Here is a 16442-nt window from a genome sequence, read left to right on the forward strand (position 1 = left end):
CTTTTTTCCACTGCAAAAGACCGAGAAAGTACCTCAAGTATTAGTTTTGGGATTACAAATACATTTTATTGAGTAGGCAAATTCACAAATACAGACTCTGAATAATGAGGATTGACTGTAATTGTTTTAAAGAAGCTTCTGATTGGATGCTTAGAATATTCCAATTTAAAAGAAAGTTTCTCTGATTTTCAGGGATATGGGAGTTGTTAGTTAAGTGGAAGCATCCTCACAGTTTTCTTGTTCTGTTGTCTGGTGGAATAAAATTGGCTGCTTTCAGTCAGTCATTTTATTTTCTCCCCTTCAGGGAACAGCCCATCTTCAGCACTCGAGCTCATGTCTTCCAGATCGACCCCAACACAAAGAAGAACTGGGTGCCCACCAGCAAGCATGCAGTTACTGTGTCTTATTTCTATGACAGCACAAGAAATGTGTACAGGATAATCAGTTTAGATGGCTCAAAGGTAGGTTACATTCACTTCAAATAATCTTGTTGTTTTGCTTTAAACAGTATAGCATTTCAGTTTTATTCAGCAGATTTTTATCTTCATTAAAATATTTCTGTTTGAGTTTTTAAAATTTAACTTTTAAAAAACAAAACTGATCATTCTTAGGATAGCAGCATTTTTTGTTCACTAAATTACTTGGATTAACCACTTTACTTATATGGAGTTACATACCAAAATATGCTGCAAATTTAAGGTCAGTCTATTTAATAAATATTCATTGCATATATGTTATATGTCAGGCACTACGCCAGGTGCTAGGAATGCAGTGGTAAACAGAACGGACACCGTTTCTGCTCTTTTGGAGCATACGGCCTAGTGAGGGACTAGAATTCTTTTCAGATCACTTGTATAGACTAGTAGGGAGTTCAGAATCCCTAAATCGTTTGAAGTCTGCCAAGTCAGTATTAATCTGACATCCCTTATTCTGAAGAAAAGCATATGGATAAGACCTAAGTTTTTATTTCTTAGGAGAGGTAGATAGTGTCAAGTTTAAGAGCATGAAGTGCCTGGGTTCACATCTCGGCTCTACCATCTACTAAGTTTTGGACTTTGGCAAATTACTTCTCTGAACCTCATTATTCTCACCTGAGGACTGGTAGTTGTAAGAATTAAAGGAGTTAATATCTGCACAGCACCTAGATCAGTACCTGATGGATAGTATAGCCTTCAAAGAGGGGAAATGCCATTTTTTTAATCACTGAATTTTGAATAACACACCTGGATAAAGAAATACCAAACATCGGCTTGTGGATATGAAGTGTGTAGAAAGATGAAGGCTCCACTCTTCTCCTTCAAGCTTTCTCTTCTCCTTCAAGCTTTCTTGATGCCGTGAGGCCTTTCTGCTCCCAGAAATTTAGCAGTTCAGTGTAGGGGTTCAAGCACAGACGCTAGAGCTGGACCGTGAGGCTTGATTTTTGCCCTGCTCCTTCCAGCCATGTGACCTAGAGCAAGATATTTAATGTCCTCGTGCCTCAGTTTTCTCATCTGTAAAAAGGAACTAATAAAAATACCTACTACGTCATTACAACATGGAATCGATTTGAAGATTAAATAAATTAATTTAGACAAAAGCACTTGATAGTAATCACCATACAAACACTTACTGCTATTGTTATTATTATTAGGCTATTAATTATGTAGTGTCTAGTGGTTTTGGGAGAATAAAAGGTAATTTAATTTAATGCTCAGCCTTCAGTCTGTTCTGTCTGTGTGCTAATTCCTTACCTCCTTAACTGGATGATAGCACCCAGGGGCTGTGTGCACTTTGACTTTTACGTAAGTGACTAACGTGTTCATTTGAATAAATGAGCCTCTTTTCATTTTCACTTGGAGGATTTAAACGACTTGGGAAATAGTAGTAGTTAATTTCTATGAATTTATTTAATGAAGAATAATTTTTGTCATATTTTGTATCTTTAGTGAAATTAGCAGATATTAATTATTATAATCTCAGACTCTAGTTGGTTTATTTCTTTCCCCTGACTCGAACCTTCGTTTCTCTATAATCTGTACTTCTCTCTTGGCCCAAACCACAGATGAGATGTAATTTTATTAGACAGGAGAATTAAATGGTGTATAAAAGTGAAGTTCAGCTGAAGAAGTCCCATGTCCCGTGTGATTATGTAATCTTCGTGTGTTCTTCCTTCTGAAGCAATATGAATTATTGCTTCTGGCATTTCCATTTTTGAGCATACTTTGCAGCTTGTAATTATTAGGCTTTCTTAAATAACTCTTGTGAAAAAATTTTTGTTTGTTTCTTTTAACAAAATCTACCCTCTGTAACAGAGTTATATTTTCTATTACATTTTCCATTTGCTAGTTACTTTTCTAAACTGATGCTGTTAACTACTGCAGCTCCCTGCAGGAGTAGTTGGTTTTTGGTAAGGAGTAGTGGATTATTTGATGTGGCTAAATCTGTGTTTTTCTCCTCCCCACCCCCACTTCTGTTTCTGCACTATATGATGAGCTGGAAGGGCCTTGGGTGCCCCTGACCAGAAAATGTCCATTTGTTCTCACTTATTGCCTTGACTGTGTGCATAAAGTTTGCTTGAAGGTTTTCTAGTCCTGCTGCAGCGATATCAGCATGGCTGGGTGCCAGGATCAGGGCGCTGTATATATGATCTGTAATGACACAGCATTTCTACCTCTTTTCCTTGAAAGGACAAGAATCCCAGGATTGGGAGACATATTTGTTCTAAAGAGCTAAAATTTTTCTTTTAAATAAATTCATAATAGCATTCTATTCAAAAAATTCTAATAAGTAATTTTTTTTAAGTGTAGGATCATCTGTGATTTTAAAGTTTTTCTTCAGTGATTAAAGAATCTCAAAGCAGATAATACAGAGGCAAAGAAGATTCAGAATGGGGATTAAAATGGAACTCTTAAACTTAAAGCAGAAGTTAATTTGAAATAGCTAAAATGGAAGGTCAGTGAGCAACAGCACATGGGTCAGTTTTCTTAGATGCCTGTAACCCATTGCTGCTTCACTTTTTGAGAGTAATTAGGATCACATGTAAAATGCCCTGCTCTCCTTGAAAACACTCAGATTCTAGCTCAGATGTACCCTCCTCAGGGACAGTCAAGGACGACCTGATCTAAAGGAGTGCCTGCTGGTCCTCGCCTTCTAGCCTTTCAGGCTCCGTCACATCCTGGCCTCGTGGTTTTCACGGCACTTAGATTGGTCAGCTGTTTATTTATTTGTTCATTGGCTGACTCTTTTTGCTCTAAAATGTAATCCACAATTACATTGCCTCTTATTGTTGTATCTCAAGTTTCTAGAATTGTGTTTGGCATTTAATAGGTACTCAATAGAAAAAGTTGAATAAGTAAATGATTCTTTACTATTTCTTAATATATTATTTTCCATTTAGTCTTTCATTTGATGACAACCCTGCAGGTTAGAGCAGTTAGTTGTTAGCCTCATTTTACAGGATCTAAAATGACGTACTGGGAAAAGCAGCTTTTAAACTGAAGGGTAAGGAGATATATGAGTATGTAAATTTTGTCAGAGGTAAAAATGCTTAGTAGAGGATAAGAGCTCTCATATCACAACAGATAACACATCTGCTGTCTGTGTCACGAGTAAGCAAGCAACCACTCTCTCTTTTACTGTTTTCTTTAGTAGGACCAATGTCATTCGTTCATTATTATAATTTCATCACCACCTGGTTAGCTCATAAGTATTTACATTTAGACTGTTCACGTGGTAATCAGATTTACCTTGTTCTCAAAATGCTTAATTTTCATGCCATATTTAATAGTTCACCAGATAACTGCTTATGGATTTGATAACATTTATTTTTATTATTGTTGTAATCACTTTGTAATCTCAGTTTTGGAGTGCGTTAGATTACTTAACTAAAACTGACTCTACACTTTTACAGTACCAGCAGAGAGAATGAACTTAATATGTTAGAATAATTGAAATTTATCCTATTGATCACCAAAATTAATATTTAATAACATACTAAAATGCTAGTTTTCTAAGAAACTGTTAAATAGAAATGATATTGAGTCTCAATATCATGAATTTACGTACTTTATGAGAAAAGAATTAAAGAATATATTTAGGAGTTTGATTTCCCTTTGAGTAAAGGAAAAGTACTAAATGATTGAAAGTGTTTTCTGTATCATAATATATTTCAGGTAAGTCAGCTTTAAGAAAATTCTTGATTATGGATTTTGGAAAATTAGTGTACAAATAGAAAATCTGTTCTATTGATATTCATTTTTGAAAGATTCTTTGGAGGGTGAGACCTTACTTTTAAATAAACAACTATTAAAACGTACGTACTTCCAGTGAGTATCATCCAAAATTCATAAATATTGATCCTAAATGTTCAAAGGGAAGAAACTGACCGTGCTTAAAAACCTCTTGAAATTTTTTTGCATCATAGAAAAACTTACGTTGATTGTAAGGTGTTGAAATTTTTGATAGAGTGCCATAATATTTATAGTTCTATTAGTTACCATATTTCCACACTATCACCTATAATGTTAAAAACTATTTCTGTAATTATCTTTATATATTTAACATTGTGACTCATTAGGAATCCTAAGTTTTTATGTAACTAAGTAGTCCTGTGTTTAAATGCCTGTTTGCTGATTTTTGGCTTGTTACTTGTACTTGTTTTATATTTCAGGCAATAATTAATAGCACCATCACCCCAAACATGACATTTACTAAAACATCTCAGAAGTTTGGCCAGTGGGCTGATAGTCGGGCAAACACTGTTTATGGCCTGGGATTCTCCTCTGAGCATCATCTTTCGAAAGTAAGTTAAATCCTGAGATCTGAGTGGAAATCTTCATCTTCAAGTCAGATGTCTTAAATACATAATAGCAACTGGAGAGTGTGAAATATAGGAGATATTTGTTTAATATTCTCAGAACAGCTGCAGTGACTTTAGAGCAAGAAGTGAGAGATCATTAGATTCCACTGTCAATTGGAAAATTTACTGTACACATTAAAAACAGTCACCATCGATTGAGAAGATTTTGTGTGGTTAACTGTCTGTATGATAGGAAATTACAGGTGGAGAGTATCGCTTCAGAATGGACTTTGCTCAGGGATTAGGACCTTTAGTTGGAGATGGTCTGCGAGATAGATGGACACCAAGCTCTTCTGAGTTTGAACACTCAAGCTAATAGTGATGAAGATTTCAGCTTTTTGACATGATAGCAGGCACATATAAATTACTGTGTTTAGGGAAGGTGGTGCTTTATCTTGGTTAGAGTTACTCTTGAGCTCTCTGATGCAGTAGATTGAGATCTATAGATACTATGAGGAAATCTTGGAAGATACTGACCTAGTGAATTACTGTGGCCAGAAAGGTCAGTGAAATACAGAGCATCACCAGGCTAGATAGTGGAGATAAAACCGTTATCCTGCCCATAAGCAAAAGCACTACATTGTTCACACCAGCAGCACCTTGAGTTCTGTGGCTGTCATGCAGAACGGGTACCTAAGGATAAGGAAAGATTCTCAGGATAACAAGATGATCAAGGCGATGAGGATTACTCACTTTTCCTCTTTAAATTTTGCGCTCACCAGACCCAAAGATTTATGCTTAAAGCTTCTGTGTTTGAAGCATTCGTTAAAGAGGATAACCCTACGTTTGAAACACCTTACCTGTGATTTGGTATACACAGGATCTGATGGCTTGAGAGTTGAAACTGTTCGAGTGCAGGGTAGTTAGGATCTTGTAGATGCATACTGTTCCTATTTGTGTTAAACCATAAGCTGTTTATTATAGAAATCATTCAGATTCTTAAAAATGAGTTCTTTTAAAATATCTTATACTTTTGTGTATATTTATTGACAAAATTATAAGTAGATAGTTCACTAGTTGAAATAATCTTCGTTTCCTTTTGTCTGAGTTGCAATCATTCCATAATGCTGTTGTTTTCAAGTGTTTTTGTTATGTTTTTAATATAAATTATAGTTTAAAGCTCAATTTTAAGACTATTTGAACTTCTCCTTTGATGGTTATAAGTCATTCTCTATAGAATTATTAAGATGAGTATTATTTGGTTTGGTTTCTCTTAAACCCACCTTAGTTCCTAAATGCATTTCTTGATCTGTGGTAAAGGTATGAGTTTTAATTTCAGAGTGTTTCAACTTAACAGAGACACAGGCCCCCGCTTGAGCATTGACCCTCCTTAAACAATCCCCTTAGGAAATAACATGTTGATTCTAATACTTTTGCCATTACTTGGAACCTTTTTGGAATTGTCTATTAAAGCCTATAGGAAAGAAAAATTAAAACTAATTATATTACACTTACTAAATTTCTTGACAACACAGGAACTAAATTGTGGATTAATTTCTCAACAAAATTTGCATGAAATGATTTTTGAGTTAAGTAATTTTGACTGTAAATTAAGTTTTTTGCTACGTCTTTCAGATTACTTGGAAGCTGGCTAATGTGGTAAAGGAACAGTTTCTTAAATTCTCCCCATCATACTGTCTCCTCTCATTTGATCTTTTTTCTGGGAATGGCTTTTATATTTCAAGAACTTGATTTTTTTCTCTTTAAAGTTAGCATATGCTTTTGACCAACCTTACTGGTAGTGAACCCCAGTATTTTGAGAGTGGATTGATCATTAGGAAACAACCTGTTAGCTCTTGGAGCCACCTGTAGTGTATTTATTCACTAGACTTGGATCCAAGAGCTTACGATCAGTCTCTTCAGAATGTTTTGGTTCAAAGATGACAAAGTCATGATTTATTTTCCAAGCTACCTTGAAGATTAATGTTGGCGTTTTTTAGACTGTAGACGACCTAGAGGAGTTTATAATCTTTTACATAAATGAAGCAAGCATGTAAATATTCTGACTTGTTTTATCATTAAAAACCATAAGTGAACCAAAGCTTTATAAGGATTTGGTGAAGGCTCTGAAGAAAATTCTAGACAAGGGTCTCTCAAAATAAGAGATAATAGCAGCATTAGAAGAAATGTGTGGTCTCCCAAGGTTGATGTATGAGGAAAGTTCCGACTATGCCTGGATTGTTAGAGTGCTTACTAAGTTGTATTTTGTTATCATGGAAACGTAATCCTATAAAAATTAGCAGTAGTGTAGGTCTTTATGAAGTTGAGAAGGATTTTAAACATTAACTACTTTGGAATGCTAAATTAGTGTTAGAAAAACTTTGTGTACTACTTCAAATTACATAAGGATAAATTAATTATGGTTTTGTTTTTATTTCATTTCCACCCATGTGAGTGAGACCTTTTTAGCTTTGTATTCAGGTTTTTTTTTTACAGCAAAGAGATACTCTGTTCAATTAGAGAAGTGTACTAATACAGATTCCTTGATCTACAAGTTGTAGGTGGGGGTGGCAATGTTTAAGGTAAGAAGGAAAGTTGTAATAGTGACAACTTTGGTTTTGACCCTCCTGCATCTCCCAAGGCAGGTCAGGATATCATGAGCCTTTCCTTCCAAAGATTTCTTCCCCAGGATGCAAATGAAATCAGGCTTATGGGGCTTGAGGAGGGAACTGTAATTTCAGAGTTTTATTTTCAACTCTAACAGGTGTTTTTAAGTTGCAAAGAGGTTTTAAATTTGATTATTTTGTAACTCTTAACTTATTCTCTCTGAGAATAGTAGTAGACTAGCTTCCACTTCCAAAACATACATAGACACTGTGGCCACGATGTTTTAGATTCCTATGGGTTCCTAAGAATTAGCATTTCATGTACAATGCTTTTTTTTAATTGTTACCAATCTTAAAGACCTTTGTGAAGTTATATTTCTTTCTGCTGCTGTACATTAGCTGTTTAGAAATCTTTGGAAATGAAGTTTTTTAGTAATGTCAGTTAGTGATAATAGTAAATGTTACTATTTGCATTGTTGAAAATAAAATGCCGTACATAATACAAGAGTTTATACCCTAGTAAAAGTTAAAAACACACCCCAAATACTGAGATGTTTAGGAGTGGATACTTAAGAGATTCCGTTTTCTCTGTGATAAACATAGTATGCCCTTCTTTACTGATTCCTCTCCCAACTTGTACCCCCCACCTTGGTCTTAGTAAAGTATATCTGAACAACCAAGGAGGGACATAAGTAAGCCAGCAGACACCAAATTCTAACTTAGTTATTTCATGATGTTTTTGAATGAGACTTGTCAGAGTGCTTTACAGCGTACAGACAAATGTTTGGTATTAGGTTTCTTTTTCCATGATTTTCATATTACACTTGTAATTGATTTGAGGTCTAGGTTGCTTGTGTAAGAGTCATTTATCCAGAAAATGAAAGAAAACTAAGGTAAAAGTGGTCATTGAGATCTGTTTTTATTTGGTTAACGCATATAGTCTTTATACATTCAGTTTGCAGAAAAGTTTCAGGAATTTAAGGAAGCTGCTCGACTGGCAAAAGAGAAATCACAAGAAAAGATGGAACTTACCAGTACCCCTTCACAGGTGGGTATTTAATTTCTATTTTTATTTATGAGCCTTGTTCATGTTAGATGGTATCCTTAATGCCAGAGTTAAATTTGGGAAAATAATGGCAAAATTAAGGTAATTTCCAAAGTGGACATAGAAACGCACCCTTCAGTTAATCTGTACTAGTGGAGAAAGGTTTTTTTTTTTTTTTTTCTGTATGCCAGTGTCTATAAGAATCTCAGGAGAAAAAAATACCAGTTTAGTAATTAAAACTCAGATTCTTTACTCTGCGTGCAACTGAAAAATGACCATGCACAAAGAGCATAGATTGGCCTACTGCTGTGGTCTGTGGTCTGTGATGGTCAGTCGGGTACAGCCACAAGAAGAGACACAGAAAAGGCTCAGGAAAGCACAAGCTTATTATACTCATAGGGCCCAAAACCAAGAGGCACGGCACACCTCTGGGGGGCACGGGGGGAAACCTCGGGATGGTCGGGCCAGAAGGCAGGAGCATAGGGAAAGCTGAGGCTAGAGCCAGTATGGGGGTTTCCTTGGGAATGGCAGAGCGGGGTAAACAGCTTAGGACTGGCTAGTTTGAACAGTTTTGGTGGGCTCTAAACTATAGAGGTGGTCTCTAGTTGCCTGGTACCTGGCCCTGGGATGATTAAGGCAGAGGAATATGGTCTCCACGCTCAGGCCAGATAGAGGAGATCTCGCTCTCGATTGGTTAGTGTCATATCAGAGGCATACTCCCACCTTAGCCCTTGCCACCTCTAAGAATTGACTAGCCAGAAAGGCTTTTTAAGATGTCAGAACATCATAATATATAGAAAATAAAAAAAAATTAACAATACGGTTTGTTCTCCTTGATTTTAAGGTGTGCTTAAATCTGACAGTTGGGACATCTTACTTTATGCTCAGCACTGAGACCCAAAGGTTATAGGTTTTATGCAAATGTCAATTTTTCCTTTAACAAATGAGTAAATACCTTTATTTGTCCATCATAATCTTTCTTCAGTTGGAAATTAATTATATCTCCAAGTAAAGTTCATTAAATAGTTACATTTCAGTACTTTTACAGAGGTTTTAATGTATGTATTATGATTCATGTAGAATGCCAATTATTTTCAGGTTTTCAATAACAGGCTCTTCTGAAATTTATTTCAATTGTCATCTTAAGAATGGGGTTCAGCTTTGTGCTGGGTTCTTCTCTATAGTAATTGTTTTCGAAGTGTAATCAGGAGCTTTTATGAAAAGGAGAGATCAAATGTTACAAAGGTTTCTCTGGAATAGTGTCAATAGTAGCAGATTTGCATAAAACTTTTTTGAGGAAATAAGTAGGAATTGCCTTGAATTTACTGACTAGCCAAATGATTGGAACATTTTAGAAAATTTTTTGCTCTTTACCTTCCTCTCTACCCCTGGCACCCAACTCTATTTGGTAAACCCTACCTTTAGAAAGAGTTATGTTTTATTTTGTTTTACAGGAAAGGAGAGCTCTGTTAGTTATGCTTAAAGTACGTTTTTCCCCATAGACTAAAGGTGTGCTCTGGATTGAAGCCAACACTCCATTATACCTCCTGTGTCGCTTGCAGTGACCTGGAATAACGTAATCATTTTGAAACTTTCCTTGAATCTGTCTTCCATAAGTGCTATCATAGTGTAGTGCTACTCTTAAGCAAAAGCCTATTTATAATTTCGTACCAGTACGTTAGGAGTTCCAATTCCTCAGGTGAATGATTCTAGTGTTACAAGAGTATGCTACAGCACATTCAGTAAGCGAATACTCAGAGGACTCCAATAAAACTGTAATGGGTTACACTTTGCCATTATACTTAGTTGCTTTTTCTCTAATTGTAACTTGTTTTTGTTTAATTGGCCATGAACTATTACAATGCTGCTGAAATACATGCTCCTCTTTGGTGAAGGGAATGTCTTTAAGTCTTTACTTTCATCAAAGGAATACATCCAAGATGTTTTTAGTTGGAAAATGCTGTGAAATGTAAGGTTATAATAAAGAAATGTCTTAACTTCATCAGTATTTGAGAGTCAGAATATACTGACCTTAATTTATCTTTTCAGAACATTTAAAGTGTGACTATTAATTTAATGTACAGCAGCCAGAGAAATAGTACCAAAAAAAATATTTCCCTTCATTTCTGTTTCCTCCCTTTCCCGTTTTTGTGGCAGTGCCTTACAGATATCTTTAATATTTCTGATTTAGCTTGAAATGCATGACTCCTGTAACCACTCCGATGCCACGCAGCTAGAGAGCAGAGCTTGATTCTCACTGGTTTAACCCATTCTGGTAAATTAACACTCTGCCTGAAGAATAGAATATTACTCAGGAAGTCAGCAAAGAGGATCAGGAGGTTAAATGGGATAATCGATAATAGCAGACACTCCATTGGTCATAGCTTTTGTTTTTAGCTGAGGAGGTATTACAAACTGTTAAGAGTATGGGCTTTTCACCACGTGATTTCACTCCTGTGGAAGATAAGCAAATACATGGACAAAGAAAACAGATTAGTGGTTACCAGAGGAGAAGGGGGTTGGGGGTGGGCATAAGGGGTAAAGGGGCACATTTATATGGTGACGGACAAATAATAATGTACAACTGAAATTTCACAATGTTATAAACTGTTATGACCTGAATAAAATTTTTTTTAAAAATTAGGAATAAGTTTAGAAAAATATCTGCAATACCTATATATTGAAAACTACAGAACTTTGTTGAGAGAAATTAAAGAAGCCCTAAATAAATGGAGAGATATATAAAAAAAAGAGTATGGGTTTTCAAGTCAGACAAACTTAGACATAAGTCCTTTTTCTGTTACTGTGTGATCTTGGGAAAATTGCTTAACCCAAATCTGTCTATACATCTGTCACAGGAGCCTTATATTACTTACCTCATAGGACTGTTGGAGGAGTAAGTATGATAATGGTAATGTCATTATTAACGTGACATTCTGACAATGTCATATGCTAATGCCTATGATGTAGGTCTGGAGCCTGCCTTGGAATCTCGGCCACGAGAATAGAGAGAAGGGAATAGACATAACAATGGTGAAATGGACTGAACTTGGAGGAAATGCAGAAAGTGAGGGAATAGTGAGGGTGAGAGAGGGTAGTAAAGGAGGAGTTAGATGTTTTTGAAACTTCTGTTCTTGGCTTGTAGCATGGACTTCAGAAGAGGATTTCCACTTCAGATATTGAATTTGTATCCTAATGGTACATCCAGGTGGACGTGTCCTGTGGGTACTTAGGAATTTGGAATTGGAGCTAAGCCTCAAGAGCCATCAACAAATGAGTAGTCGTTAAAGCTGTAGGTGAGAAAGATATCATCCAGAAGGAAAATAGAATGGAAAGAGAGGAGAGACAAGGGTCAAAAATTTGCACTTAAAGATTGTCACTTGAGAAATTTGAGGGAGATATAGGGGAAGACAATGAGAGGAGGTAGGAAATGAACGAGCAGAGAAGGTTAGCTCAGAAGAGAAGAGCATTTTAAGTTGGAGACAATGATTTGGCCGTGTCAGAGACAGAGTTCCAAAGGGATGGGGGTTAAGAGGACTTTGAACCTAACAAACTGGAGTTCACTGGTAATTATAGGTGGATTCTTGGTGAAGGAAGGGCAATGTGAAGAGTTTTTGACTTTAGGCTGCCTTGAGACCAAAATGTTTGGTAGTGAGAATAAGGTAACAATATTTGTTTCTCCTGTGTGAGGAGAAAAAGAGCATGATAATCTCAGGAGGATGTGGAGCTAAGAATTTTTCTTTTCTAGAATGTATGTGTGTGGGTGACTTGAACATGTTTCTAAATGTAAGGAAGGAGTCAGTGAAGGAAAGAGAAGACTAGAAGGGGAGCATTGTACAGAAGGTAATATTATGAGGGGGGAAGATGGAAACAAATTAGCCACTTATTCATCTGAGACAGGAGGAAAGGATAAAAATGGATTCAGATACAGATAGAGAGATTGAGGAAGTGTATGCCAGTTTATTTCAATTTTCTCTGAAGGAAGAGTTAGGTATTCACTGGGAGGAAGGACAACTGGAGAGAGAGAAGGCTTGAACGGAGGTCTGGAGCAGCTGTTAGGCAAAGAAAAAGAGTCAAATGGGGGTAAGTAAAATAAAGATTACTGGGCACTTCAAGAGCATAATTGAAGTCAGAGCCCAAAATTATTTTCATGACACTAATCAGCATATTTAATGATATTTTCTCCCATAGTACTTGGTAGCTTGGGCACGTAAGAATAGAGAATGATGGTTTGATTGATACACAGTTGGAAATTGGTAAGATGGGGTTTGTGGAAGGTCAGGAAGCCCCCAGACTGGGATGATGCTAGAGAGAATATAATTAAGGTGATTGGCTTTCTGGTGTAGGCTGAGCATGGAGAGAAATAAAGCCAGGTTGAGCCTGACAAAATAGCATAGTAGCAGAGGGCCCAGAGATTGTAAATATTGATGAAGTTGAAGAGCAGGTAGAAAGAGAGAGGGATAGGTTGGGAGGATAGGAGGTTGTACAGCGCAAGCCCCCTTATTGTTGGAGGCAAAACTAGTAGCTGAAGAGTTAATCCAAAAAGTCAGGTAATGTAAAGAATTTTTTGAAAAAAGATTCTTTTCAATTTATAAATTAAAATTCAATGATACTATGTTTCATTTATTCACCAATATTTTGATTTAAAGCTGATGCCTTTTCTTTGAATTTGAATCTTTTGATTGGAATTCCATGTTATCTTTCTTACATAAGTCATACCAATAATTACTTGTCTGCAATTTCCTGGGTTTTTTTTCCTTTAAGTAGAGCTAACCCTTGACATCCCACCCTCCTTCTGTATCACGTACACCTGAGAGTGGGTTGGTGATCGCACCCTGAAGGCCCGGCCTGGAGCGAGGGCCAAGCTCATTTCTTTTTCATATGATTCAGAATATTTCTGGGTTTTTTTTTTTTTTGCTTTCTTGCCACTTCATAAATGAGTAGAGAGAATTCTTAAGAAGCACTTCCTGAATCCTACATCTGTGCTCAGGCTCCTTTTTTATAATATTGTTACATGTTAGTTTTGGCTTCCTTGATACATTCTCAGATTTTAATATGCAAAAAAAATTTGTTTTCAATTTGACTATCATTTTTCCTTTTAAAATTATTTTTTGGTTTGGGGCAAGTTTCCCAGAAAGGAAGTGAGATGTGAGTGGTTTTATTTTCTAAGAATAATGATGTAAGGGTGATGGAAGTTCATGAAATCTCAATTTTTATTTATATTTTGTTTTTCACTTTTCTTATCAATATTGTTATACATATCTACAGACACATATACACACACACACGTATCAAAGAAGGTACTACTTGATTTTTTTTCCTTAAGCATTTACTATAGAAATGGCTAGCCATATTAGCTTAGGAATCTTTTTCTAAAGAGAAATTATCCTTCTTTTTCAAAAGTTTGTAGTCTATTAGATATACCTCCATGCTTTTTATTTTAATGTTTGATTTAAAGATATAAATTATTGGTTTTATATGAGGTGGTTTTTCTTTTTAGGAATAAAGTTGAATGTTTAGAAAATAACACAAAATGTATGCCCTTTCAGGTTAACAGGGTAATTTGTTTCTGTTATCATTTCCACTGGATCGGGTCTTGCCCAACTTACTGTTTAGCTGATTGGACAGTCAACCGTGATTATTTTAGTTTATTTTGATCTTTCTTGGAGAATAATAGTGCTGATTTATTGGAACCGCAGATGATAACTTCCTGGTTTCTTGCTGGCTGCTTAAACTTTTTCTGGCTAATTGATAAGGCCCATAGTTGACCTAGAAGTAGTCACTTTGAATACTGTTCCCATTATTCACTTAGTAGGATTTGACTTTGTTGTAAAACTGGTTTTTTTTCTTTTTCTTTTGTGAGGAAGATTGTTGCTGAGCTAACATCTGCAGCTATCTTCCTCTGTTTTATGTGGGATGCTGCCACAGTGTGGCTTGATGAGCCATGCGATGTCCACACCTGGGATCCAAACCTGCAAACCCTGGGCCACCAAAGTGCCGGGCACAAACTTAACCACTGTGCCACCGGGCCAGCCCCTAAAACAATCTTATGTTGTCACATTATACTATAACTGTATTCATGCATTGACTGTCAGTTAATAGAAACAAAGAGGATTTAGGAGAAAGATTTTAAAAGAATGAAATTAAAGGTCACATACAGGTTCCATTAATAATTGAAAAATAGTTAAGTGATAATGTGCCATCCAGAAAGTAGCCTTTTGATCTTTGATAGCTTGTATAATTTATAGCATTATAGTCTATTAGTTAAAATATTTAAATGTGAAATAAAATACATGCAGCTATGTAAAACCAGAAGCCCCAAAAAGAAAGTTAGTCTCACTATGTTATTTTCCACATTTATGTGCAGTATTTTTTATGTGAAGTATATAAATTATCATAATCTACATATCTCCTTATGTACTCTTTTTCCCTAACTATAAGCATTTTCCTGTATTACACATATTCATCTTGTTTTTTATTTGAGGAAATCTTGTATTCTTTTTTTTTTTTTTTTTTGGAGGAAGATTAGCCCTCAGCTAACTACTGCCAGTCCTCCTCTTTTTGCTGAGGAAGCCTGGCTCTGAGCTAACATCTGTGCCCATCTTCCTCTAGTTTATACGTGGGACGCCTACCACAACATGGCTGCCAAGCAATGCCATGTCCCCACCCGGGATCCGAACCAGTGAACCCCGGGCCACCGAGAAGCGGAACGTGCGAACTTAACCGCTGTGCCACCGGGCTGGCCCCTATTCTTTTTTTTTTTTTTTTGGTGAGGAAGATTCTGAGCTAACATCTGTTGCCAGTCTTCCACTTTTTTTTTTTCCACTTGAGGAAGATTAGCCTTGAGCCAGTCTTTGTCTATTTTGTGTGTGTGATGCCTCCACAGCATGGCCAATGAGTGGAGCAGGTCTGTACCTGGGAGCCAAACCCACAAACCACGGACCATCAAAGCAGAGCACGTGGAGCTTTTAACCACAAGGCTGTGGGGCTGGCCCCCGTGTATTCCTTTAAGTTGACAAATAATGACCATACCTAACCACTCCCATGTTGGACACTGATGTTTTCATTTTCTTCCCTCACATAGCCTAATACTTCAGTTGTGAAGTTCTGTTGCCCAGAGATCACAAGGAGTCCCCCAAGCTGCTCTGTAGCAGGCTGGTGCTGGATCTCCCTGGCTAACAGGTTTATCGAATGACTCCTCATTCTGGTTTCTATAGCAAATTTAGATAATTCGATGATGGCAGTCGCAAGAATAAGTGTCAGGTTGGGCTTCATTTTCAGTTTCATTTATTTTCCAGAGGGATAAATTAAATTTACCTTGATAGAAGTAAGACCAGAAATTTTGTGAAGAAAAATAATTTTATTATGAGTAGCAGGTGAGAAAAGCTGAAATATACTAACGTCATTATGTATAATATGTTATGGAGGTATTTCTGGCTGCTTTGCAAATAACTCCAGGAAGTGAAAAATAGAGCAGATTAAAAAAATTAAGACTTGTTGAAGATTTCATTCTCCCCTTTGCCCTCCCAGCCTCCCAAACAGAATCACATCTTGCATTTTTATGCCATCTTTTTCTTCTCAAGTGATTCTTTGAATATCTTTTATTCTAACAAATTAATTGCTTATCTAAACCCAAAAGTTTTTCAGCTCTTTGAAACTACGTTTCTAAATTGTGTTATGTTTACATTTCTTTTTCTTTTCTTTTCTTTTTTTTTTAGGAATATTGGCCCTGAGCTAACATCTGTTGCCAATCTTCCTCTCTTTTTTGTTTTTCTCCTCTCCCCAAAGCCCCAGACATAGTTGTATATCCTAGTTGTAGGTCCTTCCAGTTCTTCTCTGTGGGACCCCACCTCAGCATGGCTTGATGAGCAGTATGTAGGTCTGTGCCCAGGATGTGAACTGGCAAACCCCTGGGCTGCCAAAGTGGAGCGCATGAACTTAACTGCTATGCCACGGGGCCGGCCCTTATGTTTACATTTCTAAATTGTATTGTTTCAGTTAGTTTTCTTATGAG

The 16442-nt window shown here is 36.4% G+C and overlaps 1 protein-coding gene across 4 annotated transcripts in view; it reads left to right on the plus strand.

Moving 5' to 3' along the window:
• Window positions 1–16442, plus strand: part of HOMER1 (homer scaffold protein 1) — a 113635-nt gene that overhangs the window by 42966 nt on the left and 54227 nt on the right. For all 4 annotated transcript variants that reach the window (XM_014857005.3, XM_014857004.3, XM_070517882.1 and 1 more), the window contains exons 2-4: window positions 305–461; window positions 4649–4780; window positions 8339–8431. In XM_014857005.3, coding sequence (XP_014712491.1) covers window positions 305–461; window positions 4649–4780; window positions 8339–8431 — 382 coding nt within the window. The remainder of the gene's footprint in view (window positions 1–304; window positions 462–4648; window positions 4781–8338; window positions 8432–16442) is intronic.

This window comes from Equus asinus, chromosome 9, assembly GCF_041296235.1.
Source record: "Equus asinus isolate D_3611 breed Donkey chromosome 9, EquAss-T2T_v2, whole genome shotgun sequence".
Taxonomy (NCBI): domain Eukaryota; kingdom Metazoa; phylum Chordata; class Mammalia; order Perissodactyla; family Equidae; genus Equus; species Equus asinus.